General features: G+C 41.7%; 1 protein-coding gene across 1 annotated transcript in view; it reads left to right on the top strand.

Annotated features, from left to right (window-relative positions):
• The first annotated feature begins 9,644 nt into the window (after positions 1-9,644).
• SLC25A36 (solute carrier family 25 member 36) overlaps positions 9,645-20,915 on the top strand; it is a 29,613-nt gene continuing 18,342 nt past the window's right edge. The window contains exons 1-2 of the mRNA XM_066556403.1: positions 9,645-9,829; positions 18,984-19,154. Coding sequence (XP_066412500.1) covers positions 9,789-9,829; positions 18,984-19,154 — 212 coding nt within the window. The 5' untranslated portion in view covers positions 9,645-9,788. The remainder of the gene's footprint in view (positions 9,830-18,983; positions 19,155-20,915) is intronic.

The following is a 20,915-nucleotide window of genomic DNA, read 5'->3' as shown; positions in this document are numbered from 1 at the left end:
ATAATAAAGGTCAATGGATAAATATTGTAGTCTCACCCACCATAGAAAAGATCATTGCTGGCAAAGATACTTAGGAAATAGCACACTTAGGTCCCATTAGAGCCTGGAAGTGACACCTTGAAGTTTGTTCAGTTTTATCCAAATTTAAGTATTTCCTTCACACATATGTGCATCACAACGAGCTTTCATTTTAAGTGTTGAAGTCACGCTAAAATAATTGAAAAAAAACACTGGAAAATCAATGAGGTTGAAAAAAAGCAAACCACTGTTTTCTGTAAAAAGGGTTTGGACATGGACATATTCACTCAAAATCTACACTCTGTATTCTATGAAAGAAGTTTGAGCACTGAAGTTTTCACCAGCTATGTCTGAATTATGTTGCTTATAAACACAACCAATGATTTGGCTGCCTCTTCTAAAGCTAAATTCACACTCCCATTTAAGAAAGGGAGACACTATTGCACTGGAAGAGCCCTGCTGTTTATCTTGCTTTTAATTGATGTCTCCATTATCTGACCTCTCAAAAAGGCTACAAAAGCAAACAGCACAGTCCATGTTTGACTCGCCTACTCTCTCCCTGGCCAGGCTGATTTATTGATTGCAGTTGAAGATTAGCCAACACTGAAGTGCAGCTGATCACATTCTGTGTGAATTAGGTTCCACACAGAGTCTGAGGAGCTGGAAATGTCACACTGTTTGAGGATGCTCAGTTTTATTCCAACTGAAGTATTTCCTTCACACACACACCAATGCATCACCTCCAGTACAGTGAGAGAAGTCACTTGGCCCAAGATCATTAAAGCAATTAAACTGAGCCTCTATAGAGACTGCAATCCCCAATTCCAGCTACTGAATTTCTTGGAAACTGTAGTCAAAACAGTGGATATGCTTATCTGACCTGGTGGAACATAAGCCTGTCTTTTGATCACCAAAGAGTTTTGGGTTTGGGGCTTTTACAGACTGCTACCTAATTGCATGTCATTAACATGATGGTGTATGCTCCTCTCCAGCATTACACACCAGTACTGTTTAAAAATGCAGGAGCAACACCCAACTCCAGCTGTAATATTCTTTCTTCTAAAGTAGGGATGAAAATGAGGACTTTGTGGAGCTATATTTCTAAGTATTCTATCTATTTGTTTCCAGAATTAGGCTGAGATTGAAAATAAACTTCCACAACAACCCATTGAGATATAACAAGCAAGAAACCCCTATGTTTCTAAAATGGTATCAGCAGCTGGCAGTGCTGGCAAGTTTTTCATGCATAAAAATTTCAGGATATATTTGCCACCTGATTTCAATTACAGTTCCTCCAGTTAGAAAATATCACTAATAACTACAAGTGCAAAAGAACACAATTTTCAATATATACTCACATCTTCAGTCTTTTGTGTGACTAAGTGACTGGGGAAAAAAAAATTGTATCTTGGATTTGGTCTAGGATAGAATTCCTAAAGGCAACTCAGAGAATTAGAAAACAAAAATCCCATCTGTTCGCAGCAAATGTAAACTAAGTGGCATTGAAAGTCTCACTTGTATCATTTCTGTTCAGATCTCAGGATTCCCATCTCACCCCCCAATAATTTAAATGTATCACTGCAACTGTTTCAGTAACTCTCTTGCATAATATGGAATGAGGGGTCCCTGTAAAAAACATGGACCTTTTTTCTTGTAAGGCTCACCAATGTATTTTGAACTACTTTTCATGCCTATATTTCAAAGGCAGTTTGAACACACTCTTAAATGAGGGTTCCTTCAATAGCTTTTTTATAAAGTGTCAGCCTGATAATTGTAGGGGAGTTGAATTATAACCTAGAGGCCTTGTTTCAGTGGTTTTTGTAAACAATAGGAAGGTAGTGTTCTTATTGTGATAAATCCTTGGTACTTGTCAAACCCTGAGAATAATACATTCTTAATTGAAGTTTATGTTTACCAGAAGGAAGCAGCAGACATAATAACCTCAGATCCAACTCACCATTAGCTTACCTTTCTGGAATTAATTGTTGCAAAACAGCAAGTAACTTCCCCTCCAAATGCTACAAATTCAGATTTTTAGGAAGAGAGCCAAGAACCCAAGTACTGTCATTCACTGCTTGTTCCTTAAAAAAAAAAAAAAAGAGGTTAAAGCCATCCAGAAAGACCTCCACATATCGTTAGAATAAAAACCTGTCATTTTGTTACCAACATTTATCTCAGAAGCCCTCTATCAGTATTTCTACCACCATCCAGGGTGTACATATAAAACAATTCCTTGAATGAAGTTTTAATGCTTCCCTCTTCCATCTTCCCTCAGATATTAGAATTGTCCCTATCTATTTCTGAGGATTATTTCAACATCCAGAATGATGACTTTCATTATTTGAGTATTCTTATTCTTGACACCAACAAATCAATAAAAGACAGTGAAGGACAGTGGGAATGAGCAGTGGGAGCTGGGCTCCTACTTCACCTTGATTCCAGTGGGGATGTCCCTTCCTTCCTTCCTTTGCAGTGACAGATGGCGGTTAGGAAGGAGAGCTTGGTTTAGAGTAACTGGTAGTATCTTTTAAAAAAATAATTCAAAACACCTGCTCTAGCAGAAAACAGACATAAGCCTCAAGTTACACAGCAAAGCTCCCCTCAGACTCCACTTCATGGAAAAATGTGGTCAAATATCTCAGAATTTCAATACTGTGCTCCATTCTCGATCAAACACAGTGACAAGCAAGGAATCAAACTTATACTAATCTGAACTCAGGTCTTGTAGAACACAGAAAACAGTCAGTACTGTACTACACAGCAGGATTTAGGAACACTGAATTCTGTTTGGAGGCCCTTGAAGCACATGTGTATTGCATAATCTCACACAGGCTTGGCTTTGTGAACGCATCGACTTCTGCTTGGCACCCATGGCAAACTAAAATCAAGATAAGATTCAAATATAACTGGAAGAAAGAATAAAGAGTGTATTCTTAGCCAGGAATTCTTGTACTCTGAGAGATGGAAATTGAAAAGACCATTTTTTAAAAGAGAGACAGAAAATTTCATCCCATGATTACAAATAGGGGGCTTGAAATCTAGGTCACCATTGACACTGAGTTATGCAGAACTTCTATTACATTTATGGGGATAAATACATCATGTTTTATCATGAAAATATAATAAATTCAATTTCCTTATCACTTCATGTCATAGGAAAAAATTAAATATAGTTCTTCCCACCACAGTGGCTGACAACCTAACTCCAAATCCAGTCAAAATTTGAAAGATTAGTTTGTCAAAGCCACCACCATCAAATCTCACTCATTTCATATCACAAAAAACACTGCTCTTTCCACAAGGCTGATAAGATCAAAGTCATCCAAGCTGCAATTTCATCAAGGCTGAGGCACATACAGCATGTTATGAATGAAACTACTTGAGGTTCATTGGGTCTTAACTTACCAAAAGTGCACAGAAGATTTTGTAGAGTATTTTCAAAGAACTAGGGAAAGACAACTCACTGTATTTTATTAGAGAACACTTTAAAAAATAAGAGAGCTTGTGCTTCACAGGAGAGGAAATAACAACACTGAGAAATGAAGAGTTACCAGGGCTTTATATCTGAGACTGTGGTGTACCCCCAGAACTTACATGAGCCCACTTGTGCTAAAGAAATTCCAGAAGAAATGGGGATTTCACCTGTTTGACCTGTCCCAGAACCATTACTTGCTCACCATAATCTTGTTAATTTGTTTTAAAGGTTAAATAAATCCTTGTAAGGATCCTTGAAAGTAAAGTGTTCCATGAAGTCTTGAATAAAATAGAGCAACTTGTAAGTGTTCCTTTTGGTTTTGTTAAACATCTTTTAAACTGGCATTGCTTGCACTGCAAGTAGATTCCTTCCATTTCTTCAAGTGCCTTTTCTAGGCAAAGGAATCCCTTCCACAGGCTGTTCAGGGGCAGAAAATCAATTACAATCTGACCCTTTTAAAAAAACAAACCCAAATAAACTTTGTTTCTCCATCATTTCTGGAAGTAAATGAGACTGTCAGAAGAATCTAGAACATGATAAGACATTTCCATAGCCTACAGGAAACACTGAAACTTCATACAATGAAAATAAAATTTGAAATAATATTTGCCCCATTAGGATAAACAACCTGTTAATAATACTCAACATTCTCCCTTTGTAGCAGTAGCTGATGTAACAGATTTTATTCTAGTTATGGTTTCTACACTTCAAAATTGAGGTCCCAATTGAGCTTTGTGTCATGTGCTTAATATCCAGGAAACAAACTATACTGTGCAGCTACACACCAAAACTTCCAATTAATTATCTCTTGCAAAAAACAGAGACTCCTGGCAATATTTCTCTATCTGGTTCATTAGCAATAATGAAGCTTGTGTCTCTAATGTACACCTGGGTCAGCAAATTCCTTGTCCAGGCTTAGACAAGCTAGAGAAGTAACATCTTCTCCAGATGGACATTAATTATTAAACCACATTTATCAAGGGAGAGCAGCGAGGTAACTGACTCCCTAAGCAACTGCCAGTGGCCTGAAAACACTTGCACAGCCTCCATGCACATCCAGGGCAGCTGGGTTTGCTCAGTTGTCCAAAGCAGGCTGTTCACATCAAACACCAAAGGCCAGCACAGCCCAGAGAGCAAAGGGTGCTGCTGTGATCCCCCTGCAGTGAGACCCAGCCTCTCCAAGAAACACAACAGCCAGGTGAGGTGCAGGCAGTAAGCACACCACTGCTAAGCTCCCTGCATTTGCCAACTCCATATCTGCAAAACCTATGCAGTCACACATTCACCTTTTCTAAATGAGTCACACTTCCTTCTGCCTTTTGATTAAAAAATAAAAGGAAGAATTTCTGTTTCATTTAGAAATGAGTAAATTTCTCAAATATTTGAAGCTTTTGACATCAGGAAATTTCTCTCTGAGCCATGGGACATTGTTTACACAGCTCTCTCAAAATAAGCTGAGGACAGAAGCCCTTGCTGTGGGGATGGGCTAGAACTGCATTTGGATTCACACCTTTCAAAAGAGGGATGCCTTGACAAGGTACCCCACCCCTCCTGCCACAGTTTGAGACTCAACTGGGCACAGGGTGCATACAACACTAGAAATCTTTCATTCTACCCTCCAGATGCTGAAGAAAATCACATCACAGACACTCACTTTTTCTTCTCTACCTGAATTTATTCATGACTCCTGGTGACTCTGCTAATATTGACCTTTAGCTTATGCAGTATTTTACTGCTCTGATCTCCATAGTTTATTGCTCTGACAGATTTTTTCAGAAGAAATCATGTCTTTTCTTAGCCTTTATTTACCCAGTCTAAACAAAATAAATCTTTTAAGTGTTCCTTGATATGATAAGGCATCCATTTGGCAGATAATCTCAATCATTTTTCTGTACACTTGATTCTCTGAATAAACCAGCTGTAAAAACTGACAGCCTGTCATGCAAAGTGCTGAGGGCCAACCATGAGGAATTATTTCCTTTACTCTGTAGTAAGTACCTGCATGTTCCTGACTGTAAAACCCATATACACTTTCCCAGTCCTCATTTACATGATACTGATATCCCCATTCCTTTTTTACAGATCAGCCACTCCTCTTTTCTTCTTTCCATACTTATTATCCTTTTTTCCTGTCCTCTTCTCCTTTATTTTCTGAATATTATGTAAGCTACAGATTTTAGATAAACAAGCAACTGAGCAATAGACTTACAAATATTTCTTTACAAATGTGTATTACAAAGGTTTTTATGTCCTCAAGGAACAGAGGCTGCTCCATTCTCAAGCAAAAGAAGCCTACACAAAGTATAAAGACAGTTGTTTATCACACCCTCCCTGCTGACTTTCTTGGTCAAAAGGTTATTTCTAAATCTGTCACTGATCTGGTCAGTGGTTTTGATTAAACATCTGCCTTATCTCATTCTGCTTCCTTATTTCTGAAATGGAGTTTAAAATATGTTAATAAGCAGATTGATAGAATTGTATTGATAAAACTAAGGAACTTTTTAAATTTTTCAGAGTGGTCAGCTTTTGCTAGGACAGAATGGATGTCTTGTGCTTTATACCATTGCACAAATTCCCTTCTACCATTTCAAAGGAGCAGTACAAACACACTCATTTTGTTCACTTTCAGAATCAGTACACTTTATAAGCTAAAATATTCCTTGTAATATCTTCCTATGATTCCAGATTCACAAATTAAAATATGCCAAACTCATGACAACAAAAATCCCCAATTCACCATTCATGCTGGTGGTATTTATCACAGGAGTCTGAGTCACACAAGTCAGAAGGCAAGTTATTTATAGGACAATCTTAAGATTTTGGGATTTACATGTCCAAAATTCTTTTCCCTTCATTGAAAAGCTCTAGTGAACATACTAGCAGAGAGAAAAAGAACTCTATGTGAGAACCAAACCACCATCTCGCCTGTTTTGAACAGTTGATGGAAACAAACTAGATAAAATATCAGGAAAATTGTATTTAAAAGGGAGTAAAAACCCCAAAATTCACCACCCCCACCCCCCCTGCAAAAAAAAAAAAAAAAAAACTTCATATAGATCTTATAGAACATGTACTAAAGAAACCCATCCAGTTTCTTCCCAGAGGCTTGTTCTAGATCTAAATTTAACCTTTCCACCTTCATTAGCAATAATGAAGCAGCTCAATTTCTCAGTGTCATCAATAAGCATGAGCTCAAGGCTCATTTCTAAGCCAGACATATCAGGAGATTATTGCTGGCTGTTTAACAAGCTGTACTACATCCACTTACAAATGTTGAATCAAATTGCTTTTAAAAATGCCTTCCATGGAACAGAATATGGAAAAAAAAAAAAAAAAAAGAAGCCTCAATCACCCACTACTCCCTTCCCAAAGCACAAAAGTTGTAATTTAAAGTCTAATATTAGCCTGACTTCCTTGTGAGAGCAGCCCACTGTTTTCCCTCTTGGAGTAACAGCTCACTCACCTTTTGTTGCTGCCAAGTCCTCGGCCTTTGCCTTGCTTTGTGCACTTGTCATGAGGTCTCATCTCATCCCTACCTTTACCCATTCCAGTCTGGGATGTATTCCCAGCACTCCATCCCCTGGAACTTACAACCCACGACAGTTCTTCAGGCACAGACAATTCGTGTTGGTACTAATTCTGGCCCTGAGACAGAATAGATGTTATGCCCTGGAAAACTGTGCCTTGCAGGGGGAATAGTCCTTCTCCACTCCCACCCCACTCCCTGTGCAGTGCATGATTACTCCACCTTATTCCATCAGAAAGAAATACAGGAGAATGTCACACATCCTCAGGAAAACCCACACCAAGTGCAATTACACAAAACATTACCTTGTGAAATTTAAAGACAATATGGCATAGTCTCTGACAATTGCTCAGATTATAAATGTTGAATTCCTAGAAATAAAAAACATGTAAACAGGAGAACATGAAGTTAGTGGTCACACTTTTGTGAATACTCTACATTCACTCACTCTTCTAGAAGCTCTTGAAGTATTAGAAAGACTAAAGAAAATGAACATGAAGATCTTATTCATACAAGTCTTTGTAAAATTGTATTTTTATTTAAAATACCATTCACAGGCTATTTTCCCCCCTGTCCAATTGATAAAGGGGTTACCATTCGTTGCAATATTCTAATCACTTTTCTTTAAGTTACTTCCTGAAATGGCTCCTAGCTCCCTCCAATGGGCCAAAACACACTGTAAAGTGCTCTTTCTGACTATTTCCTTACTGCTGGAATTACTCATTTCAATGTAACCTCAATTGTACATGACTGCACTTTATAGCAAGAACATATATCTTACTTTCATCAGCTCTCAGCTGCCCATGCACAACACAGTGGATATCAGAGGTGTGACAGACTTCCATATTTTCTTTTAGAATTAAAACACTCAATATGCACCCAAGGGTCCCACAACCACGGGCCACTGAACCAACACAGTATTTCACACATGAAACAAGGAATTGGGGTCTTATAAATGGAAGGAATGAGACAGGATGTTGGAGCAGGGTGGGACATGGATTAAAACTGTTAGCAAAACAAACTGTAAAAATATGTGGCAAATAATCAAACAGTAACATCTGAAAAGGCACCAACAGAGAAAACAGAGAAAACTTTTGGCAGACACACAGCAGACAGTAAGTTGTTAGCACACACAGAGAAAAGAAACACTAATTTTATACAAAATACATAAAACAACACATACAACAATCAACCTCAAAATTCCAAGATCAAAACCAATAGGAAAAGTCATCAGACTTCTTCTGGGGACTCCAAGCCCTTTTTGGGAGGACTTTAACCCCTCTGTATGTCTTTAGGGGAGTCCTATGCCACTAAAACATCATCACATACCCAGCAGAATCAATTTATGTGGTATGATCTCGTGGTTATTGGAAGTTCTTTCGCACTGTGCTTGTGTCTTCGCAATTCAGAGGTTGTTGGGGGTCTTTGATGAAGGCTTCCAGGGTCTTCTTCATATCTGAATTTTTTAACTTTGTCTTCAGAGCATGCACAGTTATGGTGTTCCATGGTCTGTCTAGTCTTAACCAGACGAAATTCTTTATTTTGTGGATAACTGGCTTTGCACTTGCCTATTTTTGATAAGTACTACACTTCTCTATCTCTAAAGCTATCCACCTGGCATGTTTGATCTTCTTTTTTTGTCTACTTAGCATTAAGCAACTAGTTAACCATATATTAACCATTACATTGTATAAAGAGCTATGATTCAGGAGCTATGATTCTGGTTATATAGATATATAAAAAGTCATGATTTAGGTTATATAGATATATCAGGTTATATTGATATATAAAAAAAGTCATCATTAGGTTATATTGGTATCTTATAACTCAAGCTGTATAAGTGGTATCTTATACCTCAAGCTCTATAAGTACCATGTAACTTTGATCTACGTTATACAGGCATCACTTATCCCTAGTTTTCTGAGGAAAGTCAAGATGAAAGCCACTCTGTGAGCCAGGATACTCCCTGCAGAAACACCCAAGGAGCAGCGTTTGGGTGCCTCTTTGCAGAGATGGGATTGCTTCAGTAGCTGAGGCGATGACCCAGAATTCAAGAGTAAGAGGAAACAAAAACTAAGGCCACCACACGCTTTCCTAATGCTGCTGCTTTAGGGTGCTGAGGGCACTGGGGCTGTTTTGCACACCCTTTTCCCCAAACTTTCTGGGAAGTTGTCACCTTCCCAGCCCCAGCGGTTATAACAGGAGTCAGGTTGGAAAGGACCACAGTGGGGCATTTGTCCCACATCCCTGCCCAGGCACACCACAGGGAGCAGCCCGGGAACACCAAGGACAGTGACCGCCGCCAGCGCCCCCCACACGCGGCGGCGCCGCCTCATGGGGGTCCCGCCCCGCCCACTCCCGGCCTTATGAGGCACCGCGCGCGTGACGTCAGACGCCGCAGCCAACGGTGGCCTCTGTTTAATCGGGGGCGAGGACGTTCGTTGCATATTCACGAGGCAGGCCCGGTACTTGTGCTGATGTCACGCTACTGCAGCCAATAGCAGCCTCTGTTTGGAGGGTTCATGCATATTCATGTATGCATATTCATAGCCACGCACTTTCGGTGCTGCAGCGGCCGCGGCGAAGGGCGGGCCCGGCCCGGCCCGGCCCGCTTCCCGGACGGCCCGTGTGCCTGCGGAGCCGCGCCGGCAGCGGGAGGCGGAGCCGGCCCGCCCGTATTTATGCTGAGCCCCGCCAGGAGCGGCGCCGTGAGTGTGGGGCGGAAGCGCCCGGCACCTCGTTCCTCCCGCCCGGGTGCAGGCGACGAGGATGAGCCAAAGAGACACCCTGGTGCATCTCTTTGCCGGCGGGTAGGTGAAGGCCTGGGAGCCGCTCCTGCGCTTTCCCGTTCTCCTCCCTGCGCTACGGGTCTGGCCCCGCTCCCGTGGCCGCCGCTGGCTGGCCTGGCCTGGGGGCGGCAGCGGCGGCCTGGCGCGGCTGCCTGGGGACCCCTGGGTAGGGCTGCGGGGGCTGCCCCGCTCCTCCGTGCCCGAGGGCCCGTGGGGAGGAGGGAGCGGGCCGCGCTCGGCTTCCCGCCCCGTGCCCTGAGGCCTTTCCGGGCCCGCTGCGCGCGGTCGGGCCCGGCCCCGGCTGTTGCGTTGTGTCGCGGCTGGAACGCGGGCCCTTGGGGAGGCGGGGGTGGAGGCTTCCCGTACAACCAGCCCCTCTCTCTGATCGCATTCCCGGGTTTGTCCCTGATCTGGCGTTTTTGTGGAGAAGCACGCAGGGCCCGCCGTGCCTGGGCTCCCCGCTGTAGGGAGCAGCACCGGGACTGGCGTGGCGGCCTCGCGAGCTGGCAGTGCCCGCTGTATCCGTGCCATGCGTTTTAACGCTCCGGTGTGTGCTGCGCTTCCCTCTGGGGCTTTGGCACCTCCAGCTCTCCGGCCACAAAGGCAGAAGAAATGAGAGGGGGAAATGTACTTAGAAATAAAGATGTAGCCTTGGTTAGGTTTGAGGTAACGTTCGTATCTTCGCAGCTATTAAAGAAGTTTCAAAATGTATGTTTTTAGGTTTCAGAATGTATGGGCTGTATTTGTGAAGCCTGTGGTTCTTCTAGGGGCAGGGTGGGAAGGACACCCAGCCTAAAAAGGAAAGCTGGGGGTCCTTGATTGTGATACTGTGTTTGGGTAGTGAGCATGACTGTACAGAAGTGATAGAGGACACACCTTGCATCCCATGAGAGAACTTGAAGCTGTGATTTCCCTTTGTGCTCCTCACGGACTAAAATGAGCTTGCTGCTTCTGGACTGAGGTGTTTGAGGTGGAAGAACAGTGGTTGATTCTGAGCAAGTCTGAGTGGCTTGGACACATGTCAGTACTCTCTCTGCTTTCTGGCACACTTTGATGTGTTGTACACCTGATCCAGTGCCTGTGTGGGGGCTTTTTCATCCCCTTGATTTCTTGCACCCTGTTTAAGAGGAGAGTGGTTATGCAGCAGGAGGCCCAAGATGTAGTAGTGTGTACTGTTTTCTGCAGACTTTGCATCCTTGTAAGCATTCAGAAAAGCAATAGCAGGAGCTGGTGCAGAGAATCCAGTAGAGGGCTACAGATATGATGGGGTGTCTGGAGCAGACTGGGGGAGCTGGGCCTGTTTTCTGGTCCAGTCTGAGAGGGGATCTCATTAATGCATGTGAATATCTCAAAGAGGTGCCAAGAGAATGGTTCCAGACTCTTTTCAGTGGTACCCAGCAACAAGACAATGAGCAGAGGCCATAAATTAAAACACAAAGCGTTTCACCTCAACATGAGGAAGAACTTATTTATACTGAGGGTGGCAGAGGACTGGAGCAGCTGCTCAGGGAAGTTGTGGAGTTTCCCTCTCTGGAGACATTGCAAACCCACCTGGACATGATCCTGTGTTACCCGCTCCAGGTGACCCTACCTTGGCAGGGACATCCCATCCTGCTGGTAGGGATCTGCAGAGGTCCCTACCAGCCCTAAGGATTCTGTGAGTGGTGCCTGATTGTGGGCCTTCAGCTTGACAGCTCTGCACAGGGGAGATTACTGAGCAGAATTGTGCATTATGTCAGAAGCAGGTTTGTAAACCTGAAACTTGAAAGCAGATGAGGATTGCTCAGCTCAGCTTGCTCATTCCTATTTATTGCAGAGCAGTCTGGTCGATGGGTAGGTGCTGGCCAGCTGGGTCAGGGGTTATGCTGTGAGGAAAAGGCTGAGTGTGAGCCACATGTTTCTGTACCCTTAGTTCAGCCAAGCTAACACTGTCTATTTGGTCACATTTGGCAGTAGAAGAGTTTTTTGGGGTCATCTCATGACTTTGCAAGCATGGCGCCCTGCAGATCACCTGAGTGATCTTTAATCTTCAGTGAAACTTAGAGAAGGAAGCTTTGGAGCTTTGTTTGCCTTTAAGTTGCACCAGAGCCTCTATGGAAACAACATGATTATCTGCTGGTGCTTCTTTTTTTCCCAGATGTTCAAGTTCATTCTTCAGTTCCTGCTTTCTCTAATGAAACTCTGACAGATGACATTGCTGGTTTAGTAGCATAAGTGGGACTATCCTGGGATTTCTCTGTAGCTGCCTAGGCTGTATGGGGTTTTTTTGTGTATCTTCTCTTCTTCTCCCACTTAGTCAAACAGCAGCTGTTGTCACTGTAGGCATTATGTTGGTAGTATAAACTCAGGTACTATTTATTCAAGGATGCAGTTGAACATTCTTCATTCTTAAATCAAAAAGTCATGTGATTGAAATGTGGGATGTAGATGAACATTTTTAGTTCAAGCAGTAAGTTATGGCTGCTTTTTTAGTTGTTAGACTCATTTTAAAAAGTAGTAGAAGACCTTAATGTTTTGCTATATAGAAAAGATTAATATGTTTTGGATGTACTGCCTTGCAACCATACAGTGAAAATTCAGGTGTTGGCTACAAAAGTATTGTTCGGGTTTTCGTGATTTATTCTTCATTTCCAGAAGTTATGACAGTAATTGTGTATCATACAAACTTCCATCAGAGCAGTGAACTTGTGTGAGTGTTGTTTCCTCAGCAAAAGGAGGGGTTTGGGTTAGGAGGTGGACAGCTGCTTTTCTGACTTCACACTTGGACAGTCTCAGGTTTGCTTCTTTTCTTCACTCTTGGTGTTTCTTGCAGAAATTTGGCTGTTTTCTAATTTAGTGTGTGAGGAAGTATAGGGAGGAGCTTCTTTATCTTCATTATAGAAGTGTCTCAAATTGGTCTGTAATTGTAATCATACTCTGTCTGAAAGAGCTTCTTAGCAAATCCCTACAGAGGCTAAAGTGGTTAAGGTACAGAAAATGTGTTTAACATAAGTGTCTGAATTCTCAGCAAGATCAGACACTGCTGAAATGTATGAAGGAAAGGTAAGAGACCCTTGGGCTTTTCTGATTTCAGAAGGTTGTTAATAATGTGTAGCAGGTATTGTGATGATGTGGGGGCTTTTTTACACCATTTCAGGAAACAGCCCCTTGAGCCATAACTGAGTTGCCAAGCACTCAGCTCCTCTCTGCCCTAAAACACATTGGTGGCATAACTCTGGATGCATTTCAGAGCAAGTGAGAAGAAATTGGTGCCTTTCTGTCCAAACTTGAGGTTATCTTTATATTCAGATGCACTTTTGTGTGAAATAAGACAGTGTTTGTTTAAAGCTTGGGGTTTGCTCCATGGGGTTACTAAATTGCATGAAAATTGCTGTCAGTACTTGAGAAACTGTGCCACTGATATTTTTCTCACATTTCTTTCTAGATGCTTTGAGCTGTTTTTACTTAATACAAATGTTACTGTAAATGTTGATTTACCCAGTCTCCTAATAAAAGCGACACTGTTCATGTTGATGTTTGTTTTGGATAATGGAACCCAGTGATGCTTGATCCCCTGGTGGTGTTTTTCCTGTTTTCACTTGTAAGTTTCTATGTGGCAGCACATCAGGGGATTTTATTTTGACGCTGTTCATTACACACTACAATTTTGATTTGTATTTGTAGTTTATGGATGTCAGCTTAACTTACACTTTCTAAGTTTCAGCAAAGAAACATAATCAGTGAGTAGAGTGATTAAGGGTTTGTGGCTGCTAGTACTGCAGTTGAACAGTATTACACCAGGAAAACCATGAAAATTCAGGATTAATGAATGCTGTTTGTGAAAGCTGTACTTGCTAAAGCCCTTCTACACTCTCTGAAGGCTGATAATATAAATGTAATATCCAAAGCTGCAGCTTTGTTGAAAGTTACCCTGGTTATAAGACATGTGCCTGAAACTGCTGGTAGACTTGGGATCTGAATTTGCAGTATCTGATGAAGAGAGAAAAAGTTCTGTTCTGCTTGTAAGTGGCTTGGATACTTTTTTTTTGACAGAATTTTGAGCTCAGTTTACATGCTGTTCATTTGACAGCCAGTGTTTGCATGGAACTTTCATTTTGTGCGGGAAAGATAAGTAACTGGTAAAATACATGAATTAATGTAGACCCAAGATAACAGGGTCAAGGTTTATCTTTAAGTCTTTGAGGCTGTGGTTACAAACCTACTGTGAAAGGTGAATCTGAAACTAGCACCAGACAGCCATGGCTTTTGTTTTCATAAACTGCATCATTTTCTCAAGGAATTAAAAAAATGTGCACTGACAGTGTTAGTTGGAAGTCAGGCTACACTGGCATTTGGGATATCAATCTGCTTTAGAGCATTTTTAGACAGCCCAGTGGGTGAATTTGAGACCCTCCTCTGTGCTGGAGCTGTCTCTGCTGGTACTTGCAGTGCTGACAGGTACCAGTAGAAGACACTTGGCTGCTCTGGACAAGGGCAGGGACTCCTTAGCTGATGCCTTAACCTTGCAATAATAAGAGAACTTTGTTGTGTAGCCATGGCTGGAAGGAGAACCTGGGGCTTGAGTGCCAAACAGATTTAGGTTTGTGAAGCATGTATGTATTTTTTCCTTGGAGTGTCACACAAGTAATGCAGATGTGCCCGAGGAGAATGGCTGTCAGAGCTGTACCTATTGAACAGGTAGCAGAATTTCAAGCCCAAAGTTCCAGGTTTGCTTCTGTTAAACCAGTGAGATGATGGTCTTGTAACTCGCCAGTTGGGATCAAATTAAATGTGTTGCACGTAGTTGGAGTTTTTTTTCTTGGGCTTTTTTTTTTCTTTTCAGTATATGCTTTCTGTAGGGGAAATGTTCTCCTTAGTTTGGGAGACCACTGCCATCTTTGTAGATTCTTCAGCCCAAGAGATGTCAAGTAGACAACTCTTCTTAGTTTTATTGTTTTCTTTTAGGTTTGTTGTGATCCTGCAGATGGTAACTACATCTTGTGATGTCCATGTACCTTGTTCCACTGAATGTGACATCTCTTAACTTGTACAAGAAGGCTCAAGTTGAAATTTTAATTCTCTAGCTTGACTGTATTCATAGTGGGATTTTAGTCTTTCTTTTTTAACCAATGTATTTATTTTTGTGGATTTACCCAGTGATCTCTGCTTTTCTGCCCTTCAAATTACTTGGGGCCTGCAGGTGGATTCTCATACCCTTTTAGGATCAAGGTATTTTTGCTGAAAGTCAGCTTTGCAAGATTCTTTTATACTCACATGGTAAAGCTGAAGAAGGCTTGTAGTAAACACTGATTAGAGGCAAATATCACATTTAGGATAGACAAGATGGGCAAGTGGTCTTCTGAATAGCATTCCCTGGAAACTGCAGTAAACATTCAGACATAGGAGTGTCTCAGGTCTTGCCATTCTTCACTTCCCATTTATACTGTGTCAGCAGGTGTGTTTGTTCACCTACTTACTCTAGCAGGTGAAATTCATCTAATCCTGGAGAAAAAGTTACACATTAGTAAATGTTCCTACAAGTTACACTTGTTGGGGCCTGGTGCATGCATGACTGGAAAAACTCAAGCCCAGAGTGGTTTTAGGTAATAGAAGTTTCTGAAGTACTTTACAAAATCCTACCTGCATTATTGAGAAGAAATCTCATATTTTTCAAACTGCTAAAAAATGTTTTTCTGAACTGTTCTAGTTCCTAATTTGTTTTAAACCACAAACTAAAAGTATTCCCCTTAATTTGAACCAGGGAGGAGGGGAGCAGGAAAGGTGGCAGCAATCTGCTGGCAACTTATAGAGCACTTGTTGTAGGCTGGAGCTGGTGGCTGGCTGTCAGTGACCTGCCAGGACTTGAGCACAAAAATGTAGTGTCTCTGGTGGTATTCCCAGGAGTGTGTTAAATAAGCAGGGCTGGAAATACATTTCTAAGTAAAATCCACTGTCCTTGATGCTGTAACAGAACAGCTGCTATGCTTCTTTAAAGTTGCTTATTTGTACAGAGTGCATATTTTTGTTTCTCTTCTTTGTTTACCCACAAGCTCTGTTTATTGACAGTTTTTCATAAACAGATTTTTGTCAAGCCTTGAGGTGTTTATCTTAAAGGTCAAGTGAAATAGACAAGCCAGGGTAGTTACTGGATTATGCCTTTGTAATTCAAACTTAGTGGATCTTGTGACCATTGAGAAAGTTCTGGTTCCTCAACATATCAAAACATTTCTTTCACTCCTTCCGTTTCAGATGTTGTCTCTGTTATATGGGGCTTTTTGAGGGCTGGGAAAGTGATGTGTTACTTTAACAGAAGTAGAAATTTGGGATTTTTCCAAGACTCACATTACAGAACCACACAGCACTGTAGAACTTCTTAGCTTTCTTCAGCTGTAAGAAGAAATTTGAGATCTTGAGGACTGGGGACAGAGAAGAAGTTTTAATTCAAACTATCAATAGTTAGTGGAAAACATTGAAAATATTGTTGGGTTCAGTGGAGACATCTTAAGTTGTTTAAGAAAAGCCTAACCAAAGAAACACAACAGCACGAAACTGCCAAGGGTGCTGATTATTTGAAATTACTTGAATGGCAGAATGTGGTGCAGGAAAAGGTTCTGAAAGGGAGGCAGGTGAATCTGCTGCTTCTTTAGGATGCCTGTGAGCGTGGTGCTGCCTGCTGTTTATCTGCTGGCTGTCACTGCCCAGTGCCTGCTGCAGCCAAAGCAGCAAGCACAGAGCAGCTGTGGATCAGCCCCTCCCCAGGAATCCCTGCTGAGTGAGGGGTGTCTGACCATGCCCCTGAGTGTCTGGTGGAAGTGCTGCTGTCAGGCATCCCTTGTGATTTGGGTGTGGTGCAGGGGAGCATGCAGGGCATGAGCTCCAGGTCATTGTTAATCTTCAACTTTAGAAAATGTTTCTGCTCTGATGTAGCGGGGGGGTGAGAGGGGTAAGGGCTCCAAACTCCAAGCCCTGTTCAAGAATGCAGGTCAAGTTTTTTTGTCTTCATTTCTTCCCTACTTCCATAGCATTTCTCTCATTAATATAAATCATACCTTGTGCTTTCTCTTGTGACTTCTATTGCTTGAAAACATGTTCTTGTGTAACCTGTCCAAAATAAATGCAGAAAAGTTTTCAAGAGAGCAAGAAGTAAGCTCGAGGAGAACAGAAGTGGAGGGGTTGCAGGAAAGGAAGTCAACTCTAAAGCCAACTTCCTTCATTGCCTGCAGAGGCATGTTACCATGGAGTTGGGGTCTGGCTTGAACTGCAGGAAACACAGACAGCTTTCTGTCTGTCTCAGAGCTTTAGAGCTTCAATAGCTTCAGGTCAGATTGTCTTAGGAGCTGACCTACGTGTGCTTCTCATGTGCTGTTCTTGTTTTGAGCCTTCACGTTACAGGCTCTTACTATTTCCATCCCTGGCTAAAATAAATATTAGCATATCTACCCTCTTTCTGCAACTTTTAGTTTTAAAATAAGTCTATTTGTAGCTTAGTGTTAGAAGCAAGTGAATTGCTCCTTCAGAGCAGGCTGCTCTGATGTCTGTATCAGGCTGGAACTGCACGTCTGCAGCGCACACTGAAAGACTGTCTTTCATCTTCCTGTGATAACACTTTTTTCCAGAGTGCCAAAGAAACTCAGTATCTTACCTCAATTAAACCTTGAAAGAGAAATACTTCAGTCTAATGTTGGAACTAGGGACAGCCAGGATGCCTTTAGGCTTAGTAATAGGATACCTCTAGGTCACAGGGTTTAAATGGAGTATTAAGTGAACATCCAACTTCTACTTGGCACCTCTACTCTCAGTTCACTTCATACAAACAGATTAGGTTGGTAGGATGCAGGGCTGTATTTTTGGTATTCTCTGTGGTAGAAGAATAATCAGACTACCCTCCTATGAAAATATATAGGCTATCTTGAGTCTTAGCTATTACTCCTAATTTGGACTGAACTCTCCTTTTCATTTTGGAAAAAAATTTAAAATTACTTGAACAGGCTTACAGCTTATTTAAGGGTTTGGGGGTGTTTGAGCTTCTTGTGTTAAAAAAAACCAAACAGCTGATAGCCATCTTGTCAGAATAAAGCACTTCCTGTTATGTATATGTTATTACATATATTTATTAGGGGAAGCAAATATGGGCCCTTTGACTTTAGTACAATTTGTATTTATGTGTTAGTGGATTTCAGACTGAGCTGTAGTTAGCATTAATACTTGAACTGAAATCTAGGTTTGCTTCTTTGGGTTGGATTGTTTGTTTGTTTTTTAAAGGAGATAGGTAGTGTCCTGGCCATAGTTTTAAGAAGGTGTTGAGCAATGTTAAGAATACTGATCTCTGAAAAGGTTCAAGAGACTGTCTTGGAACTCAGAATTTGTGGATTTGCTGTTTTTCCCTCCAAGGCTGCAGTTGCAGAGGTAGGACTGTAGATATTAATAAGTGAGTTCTGAAGAAGCCCAGGAAGGCTGTGAGCAGAGCTGGGCAGGGCAGAGTGCTCTGGCTGCACTGTGGTTGAGCAGAAGGGCAGGAACTGCTGTCAGCACAAGTTGTGCATGGCTTGCCTTGGTTTGCTTTCAGGAATGAAAGCAGACTGAAGCAAACTGGATAAGTCTTCACCGGGTCAGCCACCTGAGCTCTTCTGGCTTTGCAGTTTCTACTCTACAGTACCTGGTCAGCCTTGCTGAAGTGGGCAGAGCTTGGGAAGCACTTGGACAATCACTGCTTTCATGGTGCAATGACCAAAATACAGTCAGGCTTTTGAAGATATTACTAAATTGCAACATCACAGACTTTACCAGTTTTTACACATAGTCCTGTGTGCGTATTGCATAAATTTTTTCTGCCCTTAAGGATTTTTGGCACCTTTTTTGTGGTCAGGAGCGCATTAAACATTAAAGAAAAAGGTAAAATTTATCATAAGAAGTTAAACATTGAAGCTACTGAGCTGCTTTCCAGAACTGATTTGAACAGTGTGTACTATGCACCTTCACTACGTTTTGTCTGTTTAAATTTTCACTTCAAGTTGTGGGGTTTGCAGACTGACCTAGCAGTTTGCTTGCCTTCAAGGGCACATAACTCTCATTGTCACACGTGTTCCCATTGGTTCTTCACTTTTTGCAGTGGGATTGTGCTGACTATAATGTCAATTCTATCTGAATGTGTCCTGCAGTTTTTCTCTTGAAAACATGATCCTGTTTATCTTTGCAGATGTGGAGGTACTGTTGGTGCAATTCTGACATGTCCACTGGAAGTTGTAAAAACACGCCTGCAGTCCTCCTCTGTGACTCTCTACATCTCTGAAGTTCATCTCAACACTCTGAATGGTGCTACTGTCAACCGAGTAGCCAGAGTTTCTCCTGGACCTCTCCACTGTCTGAAGTGAGTGTACCTGGCACAAGGGTTTGGCTTCATTTTGGGGAGGGAGGAAATCAAAATCTGTATAAAAGATTTAGACTTTTTCTGTCATGATGCTACCAGGAGATGATTTTCCATATTTTGCCTTTTTAACTGTGTTTCCAATTTTTTGAATGTCCTTCATGCTTGAGTTTGGATGTTGAAATAGCCAGAGCATGTGTACCTTTTGCAACTCACAGCTCCAAACTGCATCCCCAAAATTCACTAATACTTGAGTGCCAGACTCCCATTTTCATCCTAAAAAAGCATTAGTATAAGACTTTTTTTAAACTGTTTTGTGTCCTAATCATAGAAGTTAGTGAATATGGAGGCAATTAAAATTAACTCAGTTTCTTAGTCTCTTTCAGCTTTCACCACCCCCACACAGTTTTTGCCTTTGAATAACTCCTGGTGGATGTGTGACTTGTAACATTCTTTTGGAGCTAGTAAGAAATAGCTAAGGCTGGCTTTTGCAGCGATCTGTGTTGTTTGTGTAGTGCCTCACTGAATGGGGGCTGCCTTTCCTCTCCTTGTTTGCAGTGCTTGTGTAGTTCAGGAGCCAGCAGGGAAGTTGCAATCCTGCAGTTCAACTGCTTGTATGGCCCACAGGAAGGGTTCATTTTCCCTGGGGGACTCAGGCTAGCCAGTCCAGGGGAGGGCAGGGGAGGTACCCTCAGTATTTGGAGATGAGGGGAGATTTCCTACAGGAGGGACCTGCTGCTGCTTCTTGCATTAGAAAGTTGATTGAGTCTTGACAACTTCTATTTTTAATTAATTAGTAAGAAGTAGTTTGTAGAGAGCCCCTTCTGGCAGTTGAAGTCTAGGATTTAACCTTAATCTGGTTAGAGCCTAGGATTTGCTGAAATGGGGGTTGTACCCATGTAGCTCCTTGAATGGAAGATCATTCTTATCATCAAAGTTTGGGTTCACAGCCTTTTCATGGCTCTTTTTTCGGGGTCTGATGGGTGAACATGTTGGGAACAGATGTGGGAAGGAAAGGCTTGGATTGTGACCAGCAAGGAGATCTGCTTAACTTAGTGGCTTCTCTTGATGGAAGTAGAGTGCTTCAGCTTCTTTCTGAATGCTCAGTTATGAGTTTATTTTCCATTTAGAAATGTATATCAATGAATAGCAGGTTGAATAGATGTGTTTTTGTAATGCTTCTCTGCTGGAAGCCTGCTATGCTTTAAATGCATCCTTAAAACTGAAAATAACTTGGTATTCCCAGGTAGCAAATTCAGACTGAGGTAGAGGTAGCCCATGATGAAATTTATTGGCTTGTTTGTTTTGTTAGTTTGTCTTTAACAATTGCCCTCTCATACGTGCTATTTATCTGTAATACAAGAATGTATCTCTTCTGCAGCTTTTGTTCTTTGCTTAGATGTGTTTTCTTTAAGGCCATTATCAAAGGGTTGAGATGCAAAGCCTGGGTTTCAAGTTCTTTAAATACAGTAAATATGAAAAAATGCCAAATGACCTGGCAATGGACTGTGATAATAAAAATACATACATGCCAGACATAATTACCCTTGGTTAAGGTTAGGGCTGTTTAGTGGGGAAATAAAACTGGATTCCTTTGTCACTGTCATGTCCTTACTGTCATTAGATATTTTTTGACTCATAGCTGTCAGACTTTGATTGTGTCACAGCAAATTTGGTGCAGTGCTCAAGGCTCACATTACTCAGTCTAAAAGCAGAGTGATTCAGGCAAATTATGTCAGATTTTCAGTGAACTGACTGCTGTAG

Source organism: Molothrus aeneus, chromosome 10 (assembly GCF_037042795.1).
Source record: "Molothrus aeneus isolate 106 chromosome 10, BPBGC_Maene_1.0, whole genome shotgun sequence".
In the NCBI taxonomy this organism is placed as follows: Eukaryota; Metazoa; Chordata; class Aves; order Passeriformes; family Icteridae; genus Molothrus; species Molothrus aeneus.
This window is presented reverse-complemented; position numbering and strand designations above follow the sequence as displayed.